The 23,311-nt window shown below is 29.4% G+C and overlaps 2 protein-coding genes across 5 annotated transcripts; one reads left to right on the forward strand and one right to left on the reverse strand.

Moving 5' to 3' along the window:
- The first annotated feature begins 814 nt into the window (after window positions 1-814).
- LOC129949833 (cyclic GMP-AMP synthase-like receptor) lies at window positions 815-8,801 on the forward strand. Its single transcript, XM_056061498.1, has 5 exons — window positions 815-953; window positions 5,209-5,365; window positions 7,402-8,114; window positions 8,256-8,448; window positions 8,524-8,801. Exons 2-5 carry the CDS (start codon window positions 5,209-5,211, stop codon window positions 8,697-8,699), a joined length of 1,239 nt encoding a protein of 412 aa, XP_055917473.1. The 5' UTR covers window positions 815-953; the 3' UTR covers window positions 8,700-8,801.
- Window positions 8,802-9,215: 414 nt separating this feature from the next.
- On the reverse strand, window positions 9,216-22,809 carry LOC129949834 (2-acylglycerol O-acyltransferase 2-A-like). 4 transcript variants are annotated; one of them, XM_056061502.1, is made up of 6 exons: window positions 22,580-22,809; window positions 10,634-10,731; window positions 10,441-10,572; window positions 10,039-10,383; window positions 9,775-9,974; window positions 9,216-9,450 (listed from the first exon to the last, which is right to left on the reverse strand). In XM_056061502.1, the coding sequence occupies exons 1-6, from the start codon at window positions 22,706-22,708 to the stop codon at window positions 9,293-9,295; spliced, it is 1,062 nt and encodes a 353-aa protein (XP_055917477.1). In that variant the 5' UTR covers window positions 22,709-22,809; the 3' UTR covers window positions 9,216-9,292. The 4 variants fall into 4 exon arrangements, with proteins under 4 accessions (XP_055917477.1, XP_055917474.1, XP_055917475.1 ...); XM_056061499.1 differs by lacking the exon at window positions 22,580-22,809 and adding an exon at window positions 21,379-21,741; XM_056061500.1 differs by lacking the exon at window positions 22,580-22,809 and adding an exon at window positions 21,417-21,739.
- Between the last annotated feature and the right edge of the window lie 502 nt (window positions 22,810-23,311).

A 23,311-nucleotide genomic window follows, 5' to 3' on the forward strand; every position in this document is an offset into this window, starting at 1 on the left:
CAGAATTAACTTCTGTTTTCTTTTTTTTTTAAAGTTAGGTGGGTCTTATCTCAATAGAACATGTTTTAAATATTAAAGCAAGGAAACACCGTGGTCCGTGAGGCCATACAAACAAATATTTTCTTTTTCGGACTTTACCCTACTTTTTTGTATATTGTTTTTGGAGCTTAAAACAAGTTTTTTTGAATTGATAGTACGGCCGCGGCCGTGGCGGCGCGGTGGCGCGGCGGCGGCGCGCGGCGACGTACTATCATTGTGGTATATAAGGGGTCATGGTGCCTCTTGCAACCCCTAATTGGCTCAGTATAGGATTGTTGATGGATCCGAATTTCGGTATATGCAAAGCACAAATCAAGTATGGCAACACTGAACAAAACATCGGAAATAAATTTCAACATTAACCATTTTTGCGTGTTTTTTATATGAGAAATTAAACTTTAAAAATTATTTTAAAATAGATATAATTTTTTTCTCGCTATAAAATTGCTATAATTATTATTTATTTGCGAATATCTATCAAATACAAAAAAACCGCGTGTCGAAATTTGTACTGCAGTAATGGAAAGTTAAGCCACTGTGTATTTATCTAAAAACTTTTCTACAAATGTTATTTTTATTTTATTTTATTTCAAAAATTTAGTTTCTTAGTTAACCCCAAAAAATCGAAAAGTACATTTTGATATACATAGTTTTCTTTTTGATGTCGATACAATGCTCAAAAACATTTTTTTTTCATCCCTGGTTCACATTTCACTGTATAAAATAAATTTTTATAATTACTTTTGTATGTACCTATTTTTGTTTAGTTGACTTTAAACATTCAAACAGGAGGGGTTACAGGCATTAGTGCATGTAGTTTACTTAATAATTTCGAACTAATTTTGGATTCATACAATTTATTTTACAAATTATTTATTTTTATCAGTGGAGTAGCCTTTAATCATTCATGAAAGGTATGAATAATAAGTTAAAAATGAATAATAATTTTAACCTACTCTGCGTAATTCGTTTTCATTTTGTATTTGCTGGCATCGAGTTCCCTTTGAAACATTGCTACTTTGAGTTCAAAGAGAAACTTATTTGTTTAGTTAATATTCAAGTTTGTCTAATACCTTCTATACTTGTATTTATCATCAAAGGTTTGAATTACAATTGTCTAAAAATCATTTGTTGCTTGTGAATGTTTGTCTAAAATAATTTAGAAAATAATAAATTCTTTTGAAGTCGCTTTCGCTTGTCAGAATAAACGTCAAACAAATGAACGAAAGCTGAATTTAAGAGAATTCTCTTAAAACTGAAAACAATATAAAGTACTAATGATCAGTGATGTAAATTAGTATTATTTTCGTTATTATATAAATAGCAGGTATTAAAGACGTAATTCGTATTAGAAGTTATGATATTTATAAACATGTTTATGAACGATTTTATATTAACGTTTAATGATTTTTGAAAGAATTGAAATTGTTTAAGAGATCTAGCATATGTGTTGTCAATAGCTTAAAATCGTTAGCATAACTAAGTAAGTCATCTAAATCGCCTTTTTATTTATTTATTTCACTTTTTAGTTTGTACGACAAAAATATTATTACATGGCATGATTGATGTTTTGAATTGGCATAAAATTCAAGTTTTCCTATGGCCTTAATTGAAATCCCGGATTTTGTGGTATTACTTTTTAAAATTCGAAAAAAACTATGAGTCCACCTAAATTTGCTAGTTTTTCAAATCCATTTCCCTTGTAAGTATTAATTTGAAAATTTTCTTTCGTTTTATATAATATTTAGAAAATCTTCTTAAGTTTTAAAATTTAAGCTCTTACACAAATCTGAAAAAAACGCTTAATTTCTACTAAAACTGCTTTCAACAGAAAAAGGCAAAACAGGTTTAAAGTAAGTTTTTTTCTTGTAACAAATGTAAACCAGTAAGCCGGGTATTTTTAAAACTAGAGCAACTAAACAAGCTCTAAAAATTAACCCAAAAATGCATTTTTCAAAACTATGAAAATATTAAATTTGCTCAAAACTTCATGTAAAGTCAAAAAATACTCATAACTAATGAGAATTTCCCGAAACCAAGTAAGATTTAAATTTAATAAAATTATAATTACTTTGCAAAATCATAGTTAATCTATAATTAAGAGATATTTTGAGTTTAAAGGTTAAAGGGACATATTTTAAAAACCACATGTATTACAAGTTGTAAGCTGAAATTTCAATGTAAGAAATCTAAATCTTTAATAAAAAAATATTGATTTGTGTTAAATAAATAGATTTTGTTAAATAATTAAATTAGAACCAGGGCCTAGTGACTTACTACTCTCAACCATTCCTGTGGGCGAATACTGTTGTCAGGGATAGAGGACACCTACAGTTTTTAGCTGAATCCGACCGGCTAGATTGAGGAAGCACTTTGACAAGAATTACTCTTGGAGAATTTGTCAATTCCTCGCAAGAGGCAGTACCCGTGAATAAAAACTGTAGGTGGCATAGGCAGAGAAGTGAAGTGCTGTTTTTATCCCTAATCCGATATGAATTAGTTTGACAAAAGAAAAGGTAATCCTACAACCGGCCGGTACCAGTATTCCATTAAAATTTATACGCTTTCAGTGTTCAGTTTTTTTATATAATTACTTATAATTTTATTAAATTAAATTTTATAGAATTAAAAACAACAACTTTCATCAAAATTTAAAATTTGGATTGTTATTTTCGTCATATCGATCCCAAGATAATTTATTTGGACCAGATTATAGTCAAGATTATATTAAACACTTTATATGAGAATATAAATCATTGGTAACCATCTTGGATTGCAAAAATTTGAATTTAAATTCATATCTTCATCGGTATTATAATGCACACACATAGGTTTTGAATTTATAGCTATGTTTTTGATAGTAAAAACTAACATGCTCATCTTTATTATAGTATCTTCGTCTGCATCAGTATTGCCATAGTATAACGAGTGTAACAAAAGCTTTACATATCTTCTTTATTGTTATGTTACATTTTGTACGTTTTGTTACATTTTTTTCTAAGAATTTAACTTAAATTTGCTTGTGAGAATCATGCAACCAATCGTAAAATTTTCTTACATCTGTGATATACCTAGTTCCCCGATTTTAAATCGGTTTTTATTTTATAAATCTATAAGTACCTTCTATCTATTGTTTTAAGTTAATGGAAAATACTGTGTACCAAATAAATGGCCACTTTTTTCCTTTAAGACAATAATTTTTGCTGTCCTCAAAATATTTTCTGACGATATTATAAATGTTTGCTTAGGTTTTTTTGTATTTTTTTATTATTTTTATATTATTCATAGCGGCAACATTATACTGTGAAAAAGTATCTATCTCCCTTTTGTTTTCTGAATTATGATTTATGCAAATGCAAATACAAGTAAATCCACTTTCATATAACTAATAGCATGCTAAGAATAGGGCAAGCGCCTAATATATCCCTGTAAATGATAATGTGATATTACTTATATGCATCATGGCTCATGTATCTAATGTAATGGCAATTCTTTTTAATTCTTACTATAAAAAAGTCGGTACACATTTTGCAGTTTTCAGTATTCAATCAACACATAAAAATACATATTTTAACATCACTGGTACTAGTACTTTATTATGACAGTTGACAGTTTTAAGAGAGCAAGACCTGGTTTCATATTATTACTCTCTTGCATCAGAGCAGGGCTGTCATTTAAATAGCAAATTATGTATTAAGCACTTGAGATTTTCAATAGCAAAAAATTATATTTCAATACTAAATAGTTATTTGTTACAATTTTTCATCAAAAACAAAAATAAGCCACATACACTTCGTGTAATCGTGTCACAACTATGTCTTAAAAACCATATGTAGAATGAACTATGTAGCAGACATTTTTAGATTAAGTTGATAAATACAAGTTTTATGACGGTTTTTCAAAAGAAGGTCATAAAAAGTACCTGTTTTTTTGTGTCACATGAATAGGGACAAAATCTAATTTACATGAAGGACCCTTTAAAGTAAAGAAAGTAACAACAAAATTTATTTTTTAGATAAATACTGGTTTCATTGAATGAATTATGTACATTTTTTTTAAGCAATGGCTGGTACCTTCTGATTTCTGAATTACTTCAAGTAACATGTGGTGTACGGATTCATAGCGTGCTGTCAGATATTTGAGCAAAATTTGGGCCCAGAGCCGTTTTATGGCTTCAATAATCTCTTCGGTTTTTTGGTATTGCCGTCTTTCTTTGTAGACTTTTCTTGAAAGCCATCCTCACAAGTTTACCATGATGTTCAGGTCATAAGAATATGGTGGCCATGGTAATAGGTGCACATTTTGCCCCTGAATCCACGTTTTTATTGTCCGTGCGGTATGAATTGGTGCATTATCTTCCTGTAAAGTCCATCGTTGTCCACCAAATAATTCAGAAAATTGCGGAAATACTCGTTTCAGAATCGATTTTTAAATGATTGCCACCATTTTGAAGCTTCGAAAATCCAACTCCACTGTCCTGTAATAGGTAATTATTCCCCATACCGTTATAACGCCTCATTTACTGTGCCGTTTTTCAAGATAGATTTCTTTCTTTCTTAAATCATGAAAATAGCAGCTATACCCATCAGGTCCGTCCAAATATTTTGTTTATCATTGGAAAAGACGACGGTAGGTTTCTTCTTCATTTGTTGGTGTCGAATATGGTCTGCCTCCAAGCAACAGTCGATAGACTAGCATTTATTCCTGCTTCTGCCTTGATTTCACTAATAAAAAGCCTTGAAGCAGCTGTCACTATCGTCTGCCTTTCCTGAAATGATGACTCTTCATTTGTAGTTTTTTCCATTTCTTTTTGGGTCTTTAAGGTAGTTGTATACAACATTTGAACTTCTTCTAATTTTGCTGGCTATAAAACGGATGGTCTGACGAGGTCCGGTTAGCTCGAATTTGGCCTAATTCCTCCTTGGTAAGACCCTTATTGGCAAATAAAAAACGAATAAAGCTTATCCCTATCCATGTGACACGAAGTGTATATTCATACAAATCTTTTTTAGCTAATTTCAAAATAACTGTGTTCATAATATATATTTCGAAGTAAATTGAAACATAATAACAATTATAATAGTTTCATTGTTTTTGCATATTTATATATTTTTAGTTTCTATAAATAACCTAAACAAATTTTACCTTATATTCATGATTTTATTGCAGATGGACGAGTTTTACCATTCAATAAGTAAGGCCATCAATATTGACAAAAACAGAGAAGATTACACTAGAATATATGATTTCGTCAGAATCAATATAATAAAAGGTCTTAAAGAGAACGAAATTTTCAAATTAATTTTTGCAGATTTAAGTTTATGCGGTAAGTGTAAGTTTAAAAATACATCATTCTCGCTCACATAAAAAGTAAGTTAAACATTTTTCGAATACAAAAATGAAAACAAAATTTAAAGAAAAAAAAAACAAAAAGCTTTAAAAGCAATGAGGAAAATATTTTTTGTGCCAAAATAAATTAAAGAAGTTGTATTTGTTTTACTAAAAAATATAATCAGGGTTTGTGTAAGCGTCTGGGTTTCGGAATAAAAATATTTTTGTGATAGCTTTTTAGGTATCAATTTGACATCACCTTACGTGGATCAAATTCGATCATCTGCAATCACCTTAGCCGATTTCAACCCAAAACTTTTCATAAAATACATTTTTAAGTTTGTTGTTGAAGATTACCTAAATGGGGACAAAAAAGTTGGACATATTTTTGTCAGTTTGCAAGTTATGGCTTCGATCAGATACTGGGGTCGTAATGGGTTACGATTTAACGACTTTGTATTATCATAATCTGAAATTAATAAAATAAAAAAAGTTCAATACGATTAAGATGATATGCACGGCTTTAGTCAGTCTGCATTAAGTATAATTTCTGCTTGTGTATCCAAAGCAAGGCAGTTTAAAAATATGCTCCAATCAATTTCGGAACAGTTATCAACCATCCAACAATTTGAAAAAATGTACGTGTTTTTCCTAGCTTCATTGGCCCAATTGACTGCTTTATTAAATTCCTAAATGTGTTTACATCAATACAATTTTCTGTCCAAACCCATACAAAAAAACCAAGTCTGCGGAACTTGGTCGAAATTTCAAGTTACCAAACGGGAATCTTATTTATTATAGAAGATTTTGTTAAGGGACTTCTGTTTAACGTCACTTTACTATTCTACGAATATTTTGGTTTTATTCGTTTAGAAACTCATTTAATAAAGGTGGACTAGGAAACCGTTTTTTATTAATTCGGCTGTTAATGAATAATTGCAATCAGGAAAGTTTGTTGATGACATACATTTCCAATGAAAATTACAACCGATTAATGAACAATAATGGCAGCCGGTAATTCTTTCAACAAAGCGACTTTCTTTAAAACTAGTTATAATGCAAAACAGGTCTTAAAGAGGGTTCGACTTTGAACTTTCGAGTTTTTCCAAAATTTTAATTTAATTCATATTATTTCAACTTGGTCGACGCAACGCGTCTTAATATTTACCTCGCATCAGTTTAAATCTTCCGCTAATTGTTGTTGATGCTTTCCAACTATTTCGTATTTATTAATTAATGTATCTATTTATTTAATTAATTACTTCATCACATTTAATCATTAAAATAAACAAAATATTTTATTTTTTGTATATGTTTGTTTATTCTTATTTATTTTATTATTGATTTAAACAAACATGCATATATATTAACTTACTCTACATGTGAAGGTTTTTTCTCCATTCTTTTCCTTGAGGTCTATTTTTCGACCAAAAATATCAGTTAAATTCAAAATTGTATGTTTTAGTAAAAAATAAATTCAAATTTTCATATATGTACACTGTGCAATGACTGCTTATCGAAAATGTAATTTTATATCTTAAATATCTATCTATAATTTTATTAAAAAAAAAAAAAAAAAAAAAAAAACAATTTATGCGAAACAGGTATTATTGGTTTAAGTTATACCATTACAATTCTTAAAACCTGACATTTTGAAACTCTCCTTGTTTTCAATTGATTTAAGCAGCTTTGTTTTAAATCTAAGATTTTGTAAACTGATTTTTTGTTTTGGTTTTTCATATTCTGAGAACAAAATGACATCGATATCGATTCTGATTTACAGAATAATAAAATTACTGTTTAATTGATAAATAAAAGTTATGAGAAAACTGCCTAGACATTAATTTCGTTTCAACCAGAAATAAACAAATTATTACAAATTTTTGTACTATGCATCTTCCTGCTCTACCTCATATGAAGTAAAAAATCAGTAAATTACAACAAACACTATTATTATTATCTTAATGTTTATTAATCTTTAAAAAGTCTACTGAAACAGCTTTTATTTTTGTTTTTGCTTTTTTTTTACAGGAAGTTATGCAGATAACTTGAAAATCACTCAACCAGATGAGTTTGATCTCGTAGTGAGGCTCCGTTTTCCATTTCACGAATCTATTGATCTAATTGAAGATACTGTACAGCTAGGGAATGTTTATATAGACTTGACAAATGTAATTGATCTAGTTGAAAAAGGAAGCACAATGTTAAAATTCTTAAAATTAATTACGAACTGCAATGGTTATTTATTACAAGATAAATTCCAGAGTTGGTTTGAGGGAATTTTAACGAAATACTTGAATAAAATTAAATATAAAATGATTCATGAAATGAAGCAAATTAAGTTGGTTTACAATAAACAAGGACCAGCACACACTATTAAAGTTTACAGCAGCAAATGTGAAATATCCATTGATTTTGTTCCTGGATTTAGGTTTGATAAACTCCAATCAATATCTCCAAGAAGTTATCTTATTGATTATGATGATAAATGGGAAGCTATTCCGAAGCCTATTGGAGGACCTTGCAATCCATCATTCCGATGTTCATATACACAATCTGAAAGGCGACTTTTAATTGGGAGAAATCAGTTTAAGAATGCGCTGCGTATGATGAAGAAATTTCGAGACATGAATCCGGCTTTGGTTAACCTTAAAAGTTATTTCATTAAAACTTTGTTTCTGTGGCATAACAACACAGTTGAACAAACATACTGGAATAATTCTAATCACTCAATCATGGAAGAGGTATGTACATTCAACGCGTACATTTATCTAGATATATGTTTTTAATGATACTAAATAAAATAAGTCGAGTTCTTAATATTTGCTTCTTTTGGCAAAGATCTTAAACTAAGTTTATAAATAAAAATCTTTTTTTCAAAACAGATGTTTGAAGTTCTTGAAAGAGCATTAGAAAATCGAAAGATACCATTTTTTTGGGACGAGAATGTAAACCTCTTAGAACTTAAAGCGTCTCATCATCAAATCAATTGTATGTACCATCATGTCAGAAATGCGAGGAAAATTATGTCCAAACGTTCGTCTCCAGAAGATTTGCAAAATATTAAAAATCTTTTCTGTAAGTTCCCATATACTCGAATTTGTATATTTCCAATAAAATACATGTATGTATATTTTATTTTTAATTTTGCAGTAACCCGGAAAGAGCAAGAACAAATATCACGAAAGCTTGAAGTAGAAATTCAAAGAAGTTTTTGGGATGTTGCAACAGAAGCAGCCCAAGCCGTAGACTCTTATCTTCCATGGTGTCTTGGTATTGCCGCTGGAGCATTTATTTTAAGTTCGTTTTTAAATAGGCAGAACAACTGATGATAAGGACATGCCTGTTTATACGCATGTGAAGGGTTCTTCAATAAGAGTTTTGTAACTTTTGAGAACTTGAAATAAATTGATAAACGGTACAACATCTCACTCAAGTTGTTAAAATTCACTTCAAAATGATGAACATTAACAGTTTAATGACCTTTACTTCTCGATTTCGAGATACCAACCGTAATTGTGGCGGCCATTTGGTTGATATCGTTTTTCATTGACTTTTTATTTAATATATAATTGAAAACTCCTAATGATAAACCCCATACCTTATCATGTCTTTTTTAAACATATTTTATGTCTGTAATGACTGTATTTCGAAGTATGTACACAATTAATACCATTGTTTGTTTTTCTGTACCAGCCTTATTAAACATTTGTATTAAAAAACATTTTTACCTAAAAAAAATGAAAAACAATTATTTTTAATTGTTTTTTTGCTTTCTGAATATAATTTTTTTTTTAATATGTGTATGTTCGTATTTATGTATGTTTAAATGAGAACTAAAAATATTAATATTATATTTTTAATATTAAAGTTTTAAATATCTTTATTTACAAAAATTGGTGCGATTTATAAAAACATTCGACTACTTCATCACTAAAACAGCTTTTTCTGGATCTGCAATGTATTTGGATTTGTGGGTTTCGAACAGTGCATTCAAATCGTCCATGAATTTCTGATGAAATTTATCAACAACTTCTTCACTGGGATCATCAGATTTTGGAACATCAATTGGAGCGCCAACTTAAAAAAAAAACATACAGTTAGTGTTTTAATTCCAAATGCCTCATTTTATTTAATTTATCGCTACAGTATAATCTTAAAAATTTCCGAAATCCGCAGAGAAAAATCACAAAACTTCGCAACTAACTGTTATTTTGTGTAAGCTGTGCAACCCGTCAAAATGTTTTCCAAAAACACAAATATTTTGAAATCAAAAAACACAATTCTGCACGTAAAATGCGCACACTCTGTTATTGGATACTGGTCAAAGAATAATTTGGCCCGATCTGCGTACTATGGACTTAAACTCAAACACACAAGACAATTATGAGCAAAAATACTAACCAACTTGTACTATTCGCCTGCGCTGAGGAAGCATACCAATATTGTACTGGAAAAATCCCCTTCCCAAAATAATCAACGGTGAAATACCGGTGATTTTTTTCACTAACAATTGCATTTTTCTCACAAATGAATTTGGTGGATTGTCAAGTTGATCGAAGACATCAACTTCACCAAATGAAAACACTGGTACAATGGCAGCTCTGATGGAAAAATTGCAATAAATTAGTTTATTCGCATAAAAATACGAAACTTTTCTCAACTTACCCAGATCTCATGGCTAATTTTATAAAGCCCTTGCGATCTTTAATCGTTAAAATGTACTTTCCGGGCTTTGAATCGAGGGCTTCTTTAGCACCGCCGACAACAACTGCAACAGCTGATGAAGTATATCCATCTGCGGCATTTATGGGATCTTTTGGATCATGTGAGGTGGTGAGATTGTTGTAGAGAGATTTCCTTGTTACCGATATAAGACCCCATGACTTGACGATATGACGCCAAAAGGGTGTGCTAAATTGAAATGCCAAAGTTGCTGGTTTGGGGCGAATTTTCGGAAACAGTTCATTCCATCTTGATATATCTACACCCAGGTTTGTAAAGACACCAATTCTATATGGAAATATGAATTTAATAAAATTATTCTTATGAATGAAATAAATTGTTTACCCTGCTACTCCATGTGGATAGCATGCTAATAAGTAATTTTTGTTTGGTGGTAGTTCTTCCGTTTTAACCAGTTCTACTGGGAAATAATCCCGGAAGTGTTTCCAAAAGAAATTGTCTCGCATCCACCTTATTCTAGAGAAATTATGATTGATTGATGTGTGTTTAGTAGTAGTATTTAAAAGATGATACGTACCCCGAGCCTCTGACTTCATTCTCAGACTTTTCCTTGTCTAAATATATCCAGATTCCATATGCAATCAAAAATGCTTTCAGGTAATAATTGCCAAATATCTAGAATCAAATATAACAAAAAAAAAACATTAAAGTTCTTAAAACACATAAAATGTTATTTAGTCAATACAAAGTTGACACAAATTATTGTTTGTGTTTTCTATTTAAATGGGAATGACAACTAAAATAGGAGTAATCCACTGAAAGTCTCTAAAACTAGACCACAATATTTGGAAATTAACTACAAAAATTTTGTATTTTGTAATAAATACCTTTTTACGCAAACTTGAAGAGATACCGACAATATTAGTTCTTGAGTAGCAAAAGAAACTTTATGAATAAGTAGAAAATTACAGAAATCAAAATATTGATGTAATATTCTATTCTCAATTAAAAAATTGTGTTTCATATTTCAAATTAATGTGTATTAGTTCAGTGAAGCTTCACTTTGTTTGTACCTTCGCTTTGGTGGTTTAAACATTGTACCAAGTCTCATAAGATCTTTGTAAATTAAGGAAGATCAAAGGTCGCGAAAACAGTTTATTGTCAAACATTGGAAGGCCTAAATTTTACGACAATTTATGCCCACAACATTTTTTCATACGCTCAAGAATTTTAGAGCTTTCACAATCATCTAGACATTTTTTTATATTGTATATCTTTTAGCAAATTCTCAAGCAAATACTTTAACAGTGTTTCTAATTTGTTTCTCTTTAAATTTGGAACATTTTCATAGAGAAATATTTTCAATAGTTCAAAATCAGTTTTTTAATTGCAACAATAAATAACCTAAAAATAAAATATACATAATATATTATACTTTATAGAATTGCCTTCAAAATAATTTGCGGGGATTACTTGAAACTCGTTTTTTGAAGCTGCTTCAAATTGGAAGCGATTGTTTGACACCTGTAATACTGTAAAACTCAGCTATCATTTGGATTGTTATAAAATGTATTTATTGCTTGAGATTATAAGGATCACGTTGCAATCGAACAACCTGTTTTCATTATTAAAACTTATGTGGTTTTTTATGAATAAAATAAATCAATTGTTTCCTAATCCAGATCTGTCGAAGCACAAGAATTATAGAGTTATTTCCTTCCTAAATTTTTACTTGCGACATATAGGAACTATATGGCAAGTTTTGAATTCGTGCAAAATTTCGAACTCGAGATTTTAATCAAACATGATATTACGATGGTAGAGAAGTCCAAAAAAGTGGGTCCCGCGATTCCGTCCGGTCGGTTTTGTCTGTCTGTCCACGCTCCTACAGCCTTAACCATTGGGTCGATTGAGTTTAAACTTGGAAGTTAAGGTTTTGAGCAGCTTCGCATTAGGCGTTTTTTTTTCATTTTTTTTAAGATCAAAACTAACAGTGGCCCCATACATTTTTTTCGTATAAAAACGATATTTAGAATTTTCTCAAAAACAAACCGATAGATTTTTTTAAAATGTTCTTTAAAATTTTATTTTTTAACTTGGCTTCTTTTAATAAGAAAAATAAATTTTTGTATTGCTCAGGAATGGTACCGCTCATAGAACCGTTATTTAGTTTTTTAATTTTCTCAACAACTTATGAACTGATTTCAAAAATTTTGTTCTGAATAAGCTTTTATATTGCCTTAACAATGTTTGATTATCAAAAATGCAATTTTGTATTGTTTGGATTTTTAAAAAAATATTGAATTTTATTTTTTTTAAATTCTATATCTCAAAAACGGGTCAACATTTTTTACGAAATTCAAATGTCAAGCGTATATTTACAATTTCTAAACAACAGCATACCAAAAATATTTTTAGAACAAAATTGAAAAATTTTATATATATGTACAAAAATAATTTAAAAAAAATGTTTGATAAAATGGCATTTAAATTTTTCAAGTCAAAGTTATTTTTCAGGAAAAATTTTGAATCTTAAAATATTTTTTTTAAATTATTTAAACATATTTAAAATAAATTATTTTGACTAAATTTTCATTACATTCCTATCTTTTATTCAAATAAATACATTTGATACATATTTATGTATTTTTATAACTATAACTATTGTAAATATCAACTATGGCCGTGTAGCGCCACTGCATCGGATTAACGAATATTATATGTTTAATCAACAATCTATTTTAAAGTGTCTATCAAGAATTAATATCTTGGTACTTTTGTAAATACGATTTTAAATATAAAAGAATAAATACTTAGTACTAGTTAAAGAAACGTACAACCTGTACAACTACTGCTTACGTGTCACTTCATAACTAAAATCCAAAACGCACAAGAACCTGGCTATAAACAACACATGAATAGCAATTTCTTGTACTTTAACAAAATTAAACTGAACGCAATAACTCCATGTTTGCGCTGAAAACTTGTAGAAAAGAGGGAATGTGATTGGATTGTAGTAAGTACCTTCTAACTACCAATAATATTCCTTCATTACCATCATAAACATGTCTTTATCTTTCTATCTTCATAAAGCTGACCACGCCAATGAACTATTCTCTATACGTTTTAGACACCTACCTAACTACACAACCAACAGGAGATCGCTTTAAAATTTAAACATATATGTTCTGCCTCTTTCTCATCTTCAGATAATTTATTTTCCATCCTGGTTCTTCTACTATGAAATTAAAATAAAGCTATCCAAAGGACAATTGATTTCGTTAAAAATGCTTACAAGTACTTTTCATTTCCGGGATGAGTTGTCCTAGGTTGAGCTGTGTCTTGGGATGAATGCATTCGTGCATTTTATTTATTAAGCAAAACTCACAGCATTGGTCGGTAATGAGAACCTTCTAAGTGATTTTCAGGCTGGTTTTAGACAAAATTATTCAATAATTGACCAAATTTTTACCCTTATGTACATATATTGCTCAGTCGTTTCAGGATAAACATAGGAAACTATATACCTACTTTTTATGTGTACTACAAAGCTGATTTTGATTCTATCGATAGAAGGTCACTATTCAACACACTATCATTGATGGGAATTTCAACGAAAATGCTTAACGTTCTAAAGCTCTTATACTTATACTTGGACACAAATCTCAACGGCATGAAATGGCAAGCATCTGTCAGAATTATTTAAAACAACAATTGGAGTAAAACAGGGGTTGTTGCTTAGTACTCTCTTGTTCATTATGTTTCTTGATGATCTACATAATATATGAAGTGCTTTGTGGTGGAACTTTATGGGCCGAAAGGAGGATTAAAGTACACATGTATGCTGATAATATAGTCATGTTATCGGACAGCCTCCAAGGACTAAGTTGCATGATTTTGGACCTTGAAAAATATTGTGAGATTTGGAATCTCACAATGAATTTGATAAGTCTGAAATAATGATATGCTGAAAGACTGATGTAATTATGCCAGAAAAGTGAAAATTCGGAGGAAAATATATTGAAATCGTTAAGGAGTATGATTATCTAGGAATGAAAATCACCTTAAACTTAAATGTGAATAGCCATCTTTCCAACAAGCTTCAATTAGCAAAAACGGCACTAAATAGCACACGGAAGACCTGTTTAAATACAAATGAACTCAGTTTTAATGCGAAGTATAAACTGTTTGATGCAACTTCTAAATCAGTTTTGTTTTTTTCCGTTCAAATTTGGGGTTAGTAGCAAAATGAAGAAGTTGAAAAACAACCTAGATTTTTCTGAAACGAGTATTTAAACTTTCATTTAGTTCCCCAAATGATATGTTTTATTGGAGACGGGAATGTCTCCACTACGTATTTATTTCTTTGAAGCTTCACTACGATTAACAAAAATTATTGTAATGCATGTTTAAACGGAAAGGATAGATGAAAGATTCTGACCACTTTTGCGAGAATGCCGCTAGCTAGAACCAAAATAACAGGTGATGAATTATAGTTTCTATTGTTTTTTTTTACATTAAACCTAGCATATGATCTTTATTATTACTACCATCATTACTATTTTGATAATTATATTTGTATATTAGTTAAATTAAAATTATTAATAAATTTTCATATAAGGTGACGACCTAAGCCATGCCTTAAAAACTTTAAGTTGAGCAATATTGTAAACTTTGTAATTATTACTACTTTAAAATTTAATAAAGCAATCTATCTGATCTAAAAAATGTATCACAAGTTTTGCCTGTTTTTGCGTTCCTTTGTAAAAAGTAGATTAAATTAATTTTTTATTTGAGATCAAAATGTTTAGCTGTAAATTTGGTAGCTCTATTAACATATACACAAAGTTACACTAATACAATGACAAACAAAAATTACAATCGTGTTCCATACGCCACAAAAAAAAATCAATTTTTTAAGGAAATCTGAATTCAATCCTGGAAATCCCCATCTAATTTACTACCAAGGGCAAGGTGTTGATTTAAATGCAGTAACTTACTTCACATTTCGCGAGGATTATAGTCGTCGTAATGGCTGTCAATCTCGTGTTGGATAGGGTATCTTGGATATGTGGATTTTTAGATACCTTGTTGAACGAGTTAGATAGATGTCTTGAAAAAAAGCAAAGAAACTTCGAAGTCAAAATTGTTGTAAGATAAAACATTTAATGGATAATTCAACTGATTTGTCGGATTAGTCATCTACAAAACGAGAACAAAATAAGTAAATTTTGTAGTTTAAAAAAAAAAATAGTTCATAATTGCCTTCTAAAATTCGGAGGCAAATAGCTTTTTGATCGTCTATTATGGACAGAATGTCTTCAAATACAACTTCAACTAACATTTTGTATCTTTTTGTTTACCAACAAATACAAAAAGCTAAAATCAATTTTCAAGTTTCTTGAAATTCAACCATGTGTTGAATCAGCTGTTCTGTCAGATACCTACATACCCCAGAATTTCTTAGATACCTTTGGATTCCTTTTTTGACATCTCAGCTGTTTTTGATCAGCTATTGTCTTACACGTAAAACACTGCTAAAAAGGTATCCGGATACCCTATCTGTCTGTGATTGAATGTAACCAATCTACTCGTATATATAAGCTGCATAAAATCTAAGACTTATAACGTATCCGAATATCTATTTGTTAGTGTTTTGACGTTTAAAGGTACAGCTGCTCCAAAACAATTGAGATGTCAAATGAGGATCCAAAGGTATCCAAAAATATGTGGTATATGTTGGTATCCAATAGAACAGCGTATTCTTTAAAGGAGAATCTATTTTAAATTTGTAGGTTTTTTTTTTAAATCTGATGAATTTTCAACCTCAAAATGTTTGTTTGCTTATTGTTAACAGCTTAAAGTTGTTTTTATTTTTTGTGATTTAAATATCCAACATTTTCATAAAGGTGACTCAAAATCCACATACTCAAGGTAGCCTTTCCAACTTGATTGATCGCAGCCATTGAACTGAGGTGAATCATCTTGCACTAACTGATAGCCAATCAGACTATCAAAATGATGAGAAACACTTATCAACCTAGCCAATTCCACCCCTGGTCAATTCCACATGTATGTATTGTACATACACGTGTTTTTTTGAAAATATTATGTACATCTTTTCATTGAGTTTAAATATGATCGTTTTAATCTAAAGCAATATTTTTGTATGGTTGTTATCTAAAACTGATAACTGCTGGAAAATGCAGCATTAAATTACACAGCACTTCCATTCATTATTATCTACATAAATTTTTTCAGAATCTGTAGCTTTAAACAGTAACAAGCTAAATTTGTGCTTACCAGTAAAAGAACATATGCCAATTGTGCACATAGTCCAATACTTAACATAAGAAATATATAAAAGCCAACTGCAAAAGTTTGTATACGTCTTTCAGGTGGAATATGCACTGGGGCCCATTCGATTTTAACCATTTTTAACTACTTAGATTGTATTTCAGTTTAAAATTTGCAAATGCTTTAAACTCTTTCACTTTCAAAACAATACTGGTATATTATCAGTTATTAACAATTTACTGAAAAAAGTAAGGAATTGATTTTTTTTATAATGTTTGAGATAAAAGTCAATTAGGGGCATGTTATGGATTCAATAAAAATCTAAAAATATGTTTCTATCGATAAATTTATAATATTATATTTTAAACAAGAACAACTTTTAAGCAAGCAATCGCTAAGTGATTAGATACATTTATATGAAGGGTAATTATATTAGTATTATGGTCAAGGAAATCGGAAAAGAGTCCACCGCGTATGGGACCAATTGTAGCTATCATTGGTTTTCATCAATGAAACCATTCCTTGGATTTTTTTATCAAAAGAAAACACTGTCAAATATCCTTTAAAAAAAATTCCCGATTGATTTCAATAATAGCTATAACATTCCCCTATGTGAGCAATAACGCTCCAAACATTCTCATCCAAGGTGTCAATCGTTTGGACCTAATTTCGTAGACAAGCGAGTTTAATAACCCCACGAAATATGGTTCAGAGGATCTTGGAGGGCACCGCACAAGCCCACATACGCTCACCAAAAATTTCCTTCAATATATTGATCTTTTCGGTGCGTTGCGCTAACCGAACCTTTGTGTTGTTAATAAACTCAAACAATTTGCGGACGTTCAGCAATTGAAAACGAAACTGAGATTAAATCAAGTGAGAGCTGTCAAAAAGACCAACTCCAAAAAAGTATTGCCAGATCAGATACTCGTCTAAAAAACACCTTTATATATAAAAAAACTGTTGTGTGGTTCAAATTATGAAAAAATGAATGCACAATGGTAAATATAATTTTTGTTGAAAATGCAGTTTCGAATTTTTAAATTTACGATATTGGGGTTGTAAATTAGACAACACATCAAATCAAAGAGCTAGTGTTTCTCTTTTTGTATGTTCTTTACCGTAATACTAAAAAGTTTATTCAAGTTACAATTAATACATTTTTTTTAACAATATCTATTTGTTTATATTTTTTAAATAAACGAAAAATTAATGAATTTGCAAACGAAAAGTGAATTTTGTTATTCGTTACCTTGAAATTAGGAATAATCAAAGGCAATTCTTTTCAACCTGGTTTTCCACGATTTAAAACCATAATTTTGAATTATTTATGATAGCATATCTCAATATAATTATGTACATTCAATCATTGTAGTTAAAAGTAGAATAATTGATAAAATAAATTGCTGTCTTACTTGAAGCATGATAGCTAATAGAAATTAACAAATAAACGCTTTTAAGGTTGAATTAAATCTTAGCTGCCAATTATTACAACGTAATCGACTATCGCGCCGGCCAATGTCCAAGGGTTTTTTGCTTTTGCTAGAAATTGATAATCATCATGTACCTACTTGGACTTTATCTCTGTCCCTACAACTACCTAGATAATGTTTTAAAAGTCTTCTTAAGTCACAAAATTTGAACATGTACCTGCATGAAAAACGATCTAGTTTTAAGACTTATCGATTAAAGTAAAGAGAAATATAGGAGGCCGTTTCAAGATCATGTATTTTTTATTTATCAAAAAAAAATGTTTAAAATAATAATTATGTATCTTCATCTTGATGACTTGTAAAAGTTAATGAAATTGTTTAATGTTTAGAGTTAGGATCTTTCTTAGTAAATATTTAAAATTAGCATATAAAGCCAATTTATCTTTAAAAAAGTGTTTGTTTTAGGTCATATAAGCATTTACACTCTGTGATAGAATAACGCATACCTAAAATGATTGCAAGAACAACAAAAATATTTACATATAAGAGTTATGTTATTAAGGCATTTTTGGATTAAATTGTCATAATTTCGTAGGTCGTGTTCTTTTCTATTGGACTTGTTTCTGTTTGTAATATTCTGAACATTATTTTAATCCTTTGAAGGAGCCTTGTTGCAGTTTACAAAAGCAATATAAGAAAAATAACGTAAAAGATACTGGGAGGCGACCCACACTGATAACTTCCCATCACGACTGTAGATTTGTCTTTTTTGGATTTTTATAAAAATGTACTGAATGACGAAAACAATATTTTCTGTGATATGAAATAAGTTTGAAGCCGGTATTTTTAATTTTTTAAAAGATATTTGAGTCTAAAGTAAATGTCAATTTGATTTTTCTCAAAATTTTACTGAATGTTAAAAACAATATATAATATGAGATAGAATTACTTTAAAGCTGATATTTTAAATTTTTGAAAAGATATTTGAGTCGAAAATCAATGTTTACCAACTTATAGTAATGTTTTTTTTTTAGGTTTTTATTTTTTTATTAAAAAAACTGTAGATTCGATTTTTCTCAAAACTTTACCAGATGTTAAGAACATTATTCTTCATTGCCCAAAATTATTTAATAAATACAATTTATTGGAATTTTTTCCAAAAATATATTTGTTTGTTTTCCCGTAACAATATTTAAAATTTAATTCAAGTCTGTAGCGTTATTGGTTCGTGAGATATTTTAAATGCTATGCAAAAAATCAATCACTCAATTTTTTAAAATGCAACTTTCTGCATTATTATCTGTATAGAAAAATTTATTTGGAGTCGATATGTCTACTGGTTCTTGATATATGGTCTACGAAAACAACTTCCCAAACGTACACACGCACACACAGACATTTCTCTTAAAATCATTTATTTAGATTCTAGGAACCTTGAAACATCAAGAAATACCAACATTTTCAATTCCACAAATTTAACATATTACACAATTACTTCCTATGTCGGTTAATAAGGCCAACTTTTAAAAATTGAATAAAGAGTGAGGTATGTAAGTGGGACATGCTGACATGCTAACCACCTTGCAACCCCTCTGTTTATAGGATTTGGGATGGTACGAGATTAAGTGTAATATAAATCAAAGATTTTAAGAGAGAGATGCCGGTGTGTCCGCCTGTACGTACATACGTTCGGGATACTTTGTTTCGCGACCATATCTCATGAACCAGTAAAGATTTCACCTTTAAATAAATTCTGTTTTAGAGATAAAAACATCGAAAGATGCAGAAAGGACTTTCATAAAAATTGACTGGATATAGTTTTTTTTGTATATAAAAAAAAAGAGGATGGAATGCGACCCACACTGATGACTTCCCATCCCGTCTGTCGATTTGTCTTGCTTAAAAAATTGTCTATATGTACTCGTATCAATTTTACCAAATTTGCAAACTATTTTTTGTAGATTTTATTTCTTATGAAAAAACGGACTGTTGGATTTTTATATAAAAATTACTGAATGTTGAAAACAATATTTTTTGTGAAATAAAATAAATTTGAAGCGAATATTTTTAATTTTTGAAAAGCTATTTGAGGCGAAAGTAAATTTTTACTAAGTTTTAGTATTGTTTTTTTTTTAGAGTTTTATTTTTTGTAAAAAAACCGTCAATTCGATTTTTTTTTAAAATTTTACCAAATGTTGAAAACAATATTTTTTATATGATAAAATTAGCTTGAAGCTAATATTTAAAATTTTTGAAGAGATATTTGAGTCGAAAATCAATTTTTACCAACTTTTATACATTTTTTTTAGGTTTTTATTTATTGTAAAAAAACTGTCAATGCGATTTGTTCTAATGTTGAAAGCAATATTTTTTATAAGAAAAAATTAGTAAGAAGCTATTATCTCAAAGTTTTTAAAAGATATTTTAGTCGAAATTCATTTTTTACCAACTTTTGTTAATTTTTTTTTCGGTTTTTAATTTTTTGTAAAAAAAACTGTCAATTCGATTTTTTTCAAACTTTAACTGAATGTTGACAACAAGATTTTTTGAAAGATAAAAGTAAATTAAAGCCAATATCTCAAAGTTTTGAAAAGATATTTGAGTCGAAAATCAATTTTTACCAACTTTTATTAATATTTTTTTAGGTTTTTATTTTTTGTAATAAAACTGTCAATTCGATTTTCCTCAAAATTTTATCAGATATCAAAAACATTATTTTTCGGGATGAAATCATATTTCATTCGTAAAATTTTGAAGGTGACAATTTTTTTTTTCAGTTTTATTGATTTATAAAAAAAAAGTTATATTGATTTTTTTCAAAAAATATACCTGTTTGGAATCACATTACATATATTATATAAAATTTAATTCAAGTCTCTAGCGTTTTTGGTTCGTAAGATATTTAGGGTTAACCAAAATTTTCACCTTTTTTCAAACTGCTATGGTAAAATAACCACCCACGCAATTTTCTTCAGAGCCCTTTCTGCCTTATTATCTGTATAAAAAATTTATTTGAAATCAATATTTCTTCTGGTTCTTGAGCTATGGAGGACGAAAAAAACGTCGCGAACGTACGAACGTACGTACACACGCACGCACAGACATCTTTCTAAAAATCTTTTATTTCGACTATAGGGACCTTGAAACGTCGAGAAATGTCAAAATTTTCAATTTGACAAATCGGACCCATTACAATAACTTCCTATGGGAAGTTAAAAAACAATTTTATAGTATCTCACGAGTTAATAACGCTACTTACAAAACAATGATTCATATTTCTTGTTCCACAAATATGCGTAGGTATTTAAAAACTTTTCCTAAAATGCGTTAATATTTCATATTTTTATTAAAACCGAAATAGAATTTAAAATACTCTACAATAATTATGGCTGGTAGTATTTTTGATGTTCGAATTTCGACCACAGAGTTTTATTTTATATGTTTTGCAAATCAGAAGCATATACTAAATTAGGTTCAAAATGTTCAATTGAATTAAAAGTGTAAACATTTTTCGAATCGGAACAAGAAGCGTTTATACGAACAATTTATTTATAGAGAATGCTTTAGGACCGATTTGATAATTTGAAATCACCTGCGTATAGGTAGAAAAGAGAATAGTAGTTCTCTCACCAGCAATAAAATGTAGTAAATGTGCGAAGACAAGGCAACACCAAACGCGAGAAAAGAATAAAAGCCGGCCGTAAAAGTCTGCATGCGCCTTCGAAAGGGTATGTTGATTGGCGCCCATTCGATTTTCACCATAATTATAATATATTTTTTTTAGAAATAGAAGTATGAACGATAATAATTTACTGAAATATTTTAAACTAAATAAATATGAGAATATTAAAGATTAAAATATAAACGAAGGCGAACGACGGCAAACGGCGACGCACCGCGACTTTTCTGAACTTCCTCACAATACGAATGTTAAATACCAACAGACAAAACATTCCATTCGATTATTTAATATTGGTTTCATTTGTTGTTTTTTTTTTAATACAAAATGTGAGACAACTCTTAGCAATTACAATACAGCAACTACTGATAAATATAAAAATAAATAAGTTGTTTTGTACATTGGAATAATCAGCCAGAGTGATTACAAAAAATTCACGCATCAGGAAAATGCTTTCCGACCGGCCGGCATGGATTGCGTAGCGTCTGGACTTGACTTTATCAGTTTCAGTCTGAGCATTTTTTTCCATCGTTGGTCGTCTGCGAACTTTACATCACTCAATTTTTTAAAAAATTGGTGTTATTTTGATAAGGTTTTTAATTTAATATTTTGATTTGATTATATTCGCACATTAAATTTGTTGATGTTCCTACTGTGAGTTGACTAGACAGACAGATATGAACGTGAAAAAAGTGTGTGGGAGGGAATCTATTTTCCCATTTAGTCTTGGAAAAAATTTGACCACTTCGCAATAGATAAAAACATGCTGTTCATTTTAAGTGTTTCAAAACAAAAACCAAATAACATGACATTCTAAAAAAAATAGACACTCTTCTTCAAAGGAATTTTTTATATTATATGCATATGTATGTAATATATGGCTTAATTTGGAAAAGAATTTCAAATTTTAACTCTTAGCAAGGAATTGATCAAATTCAAATACAGGATCCACTTTAAACAAAACATTTAACCAAAAAGACACGGCGCCATTGGAACTTACATATGTATATTTATTCAATATTTTTAGAAAATTAAATTTATTTCTCAAATGTCTATATGTAGATGTATGTTTGTAGTTCTCGTTATTAAATTGCTCTTAGCACTAAACTCTTACCAATAAAAGAATAAAGTATAAATGACAGGACAGTATAACGCCAAAAATTGAGAATATAAAAAATCCTGCCGTAAATGTTTGAAATCTCCTTTTAGGTGGAATATTAGTTGGTGCCCATTCGATTTTCATTATTCTTTCAAAAAAGTCTTTTTTTGTCAATAAATGAATTTAAAAAAAAATCGAAATATCTTAAAATACAAATAGGTTGACTTATTACTTGATGAAATCGTAAATAATACTAACACCGGTAATAATCTTCAACAAACAAAAACTAGCTTATATCGCAAATACTCCGAAAACTTTCATATCTTTGCTGATAAAAATTTAAAATCTATCAGATTTATGTATGTAGTTAAACGGGGCTAACCGTAAACTGAAAATTTTGATATACATACATTTTTTTTTAATTTCTCTGAACTCATTGGCCCTCAATAAATTAGCAGTTATAAATGGCGTACGTGCTGTATATGCACTGATAACAATAATGCTCTGCTTCGTTTTTTTAGAATAATTATTTTACTCGTGATAACAGGAGCTTAATAAAAAGTTCATAAATACAAAAATGAATTTTAGATCTTTTTAGAAAACGACAGTTAAAGAGAAAATAATAGAGCCTCGTATGTGTTATATGCCTTGAATCATATTCTAACCGTTTCATTTAGACTAATTTACCTTTAACTTTGCGCGAATTGTAAGAATTCAACTGCCCAGAATTCTTAAAGTTTTGTACTT

The sequence above is a fragment of the Eupeodes corollae genome, chromosome 3, assembly GCF_945859685.1.
Source record: "Eupeodes corollae chromosome 3, idEupCoro1.1, whole genome shotgun sequence".
Lineage (NCBI taxonomy): Eukaryota > Metazoa > Arthropoda > Insecta > Diptera > Syrphidae > Eupeodes > Eupeodes corollae.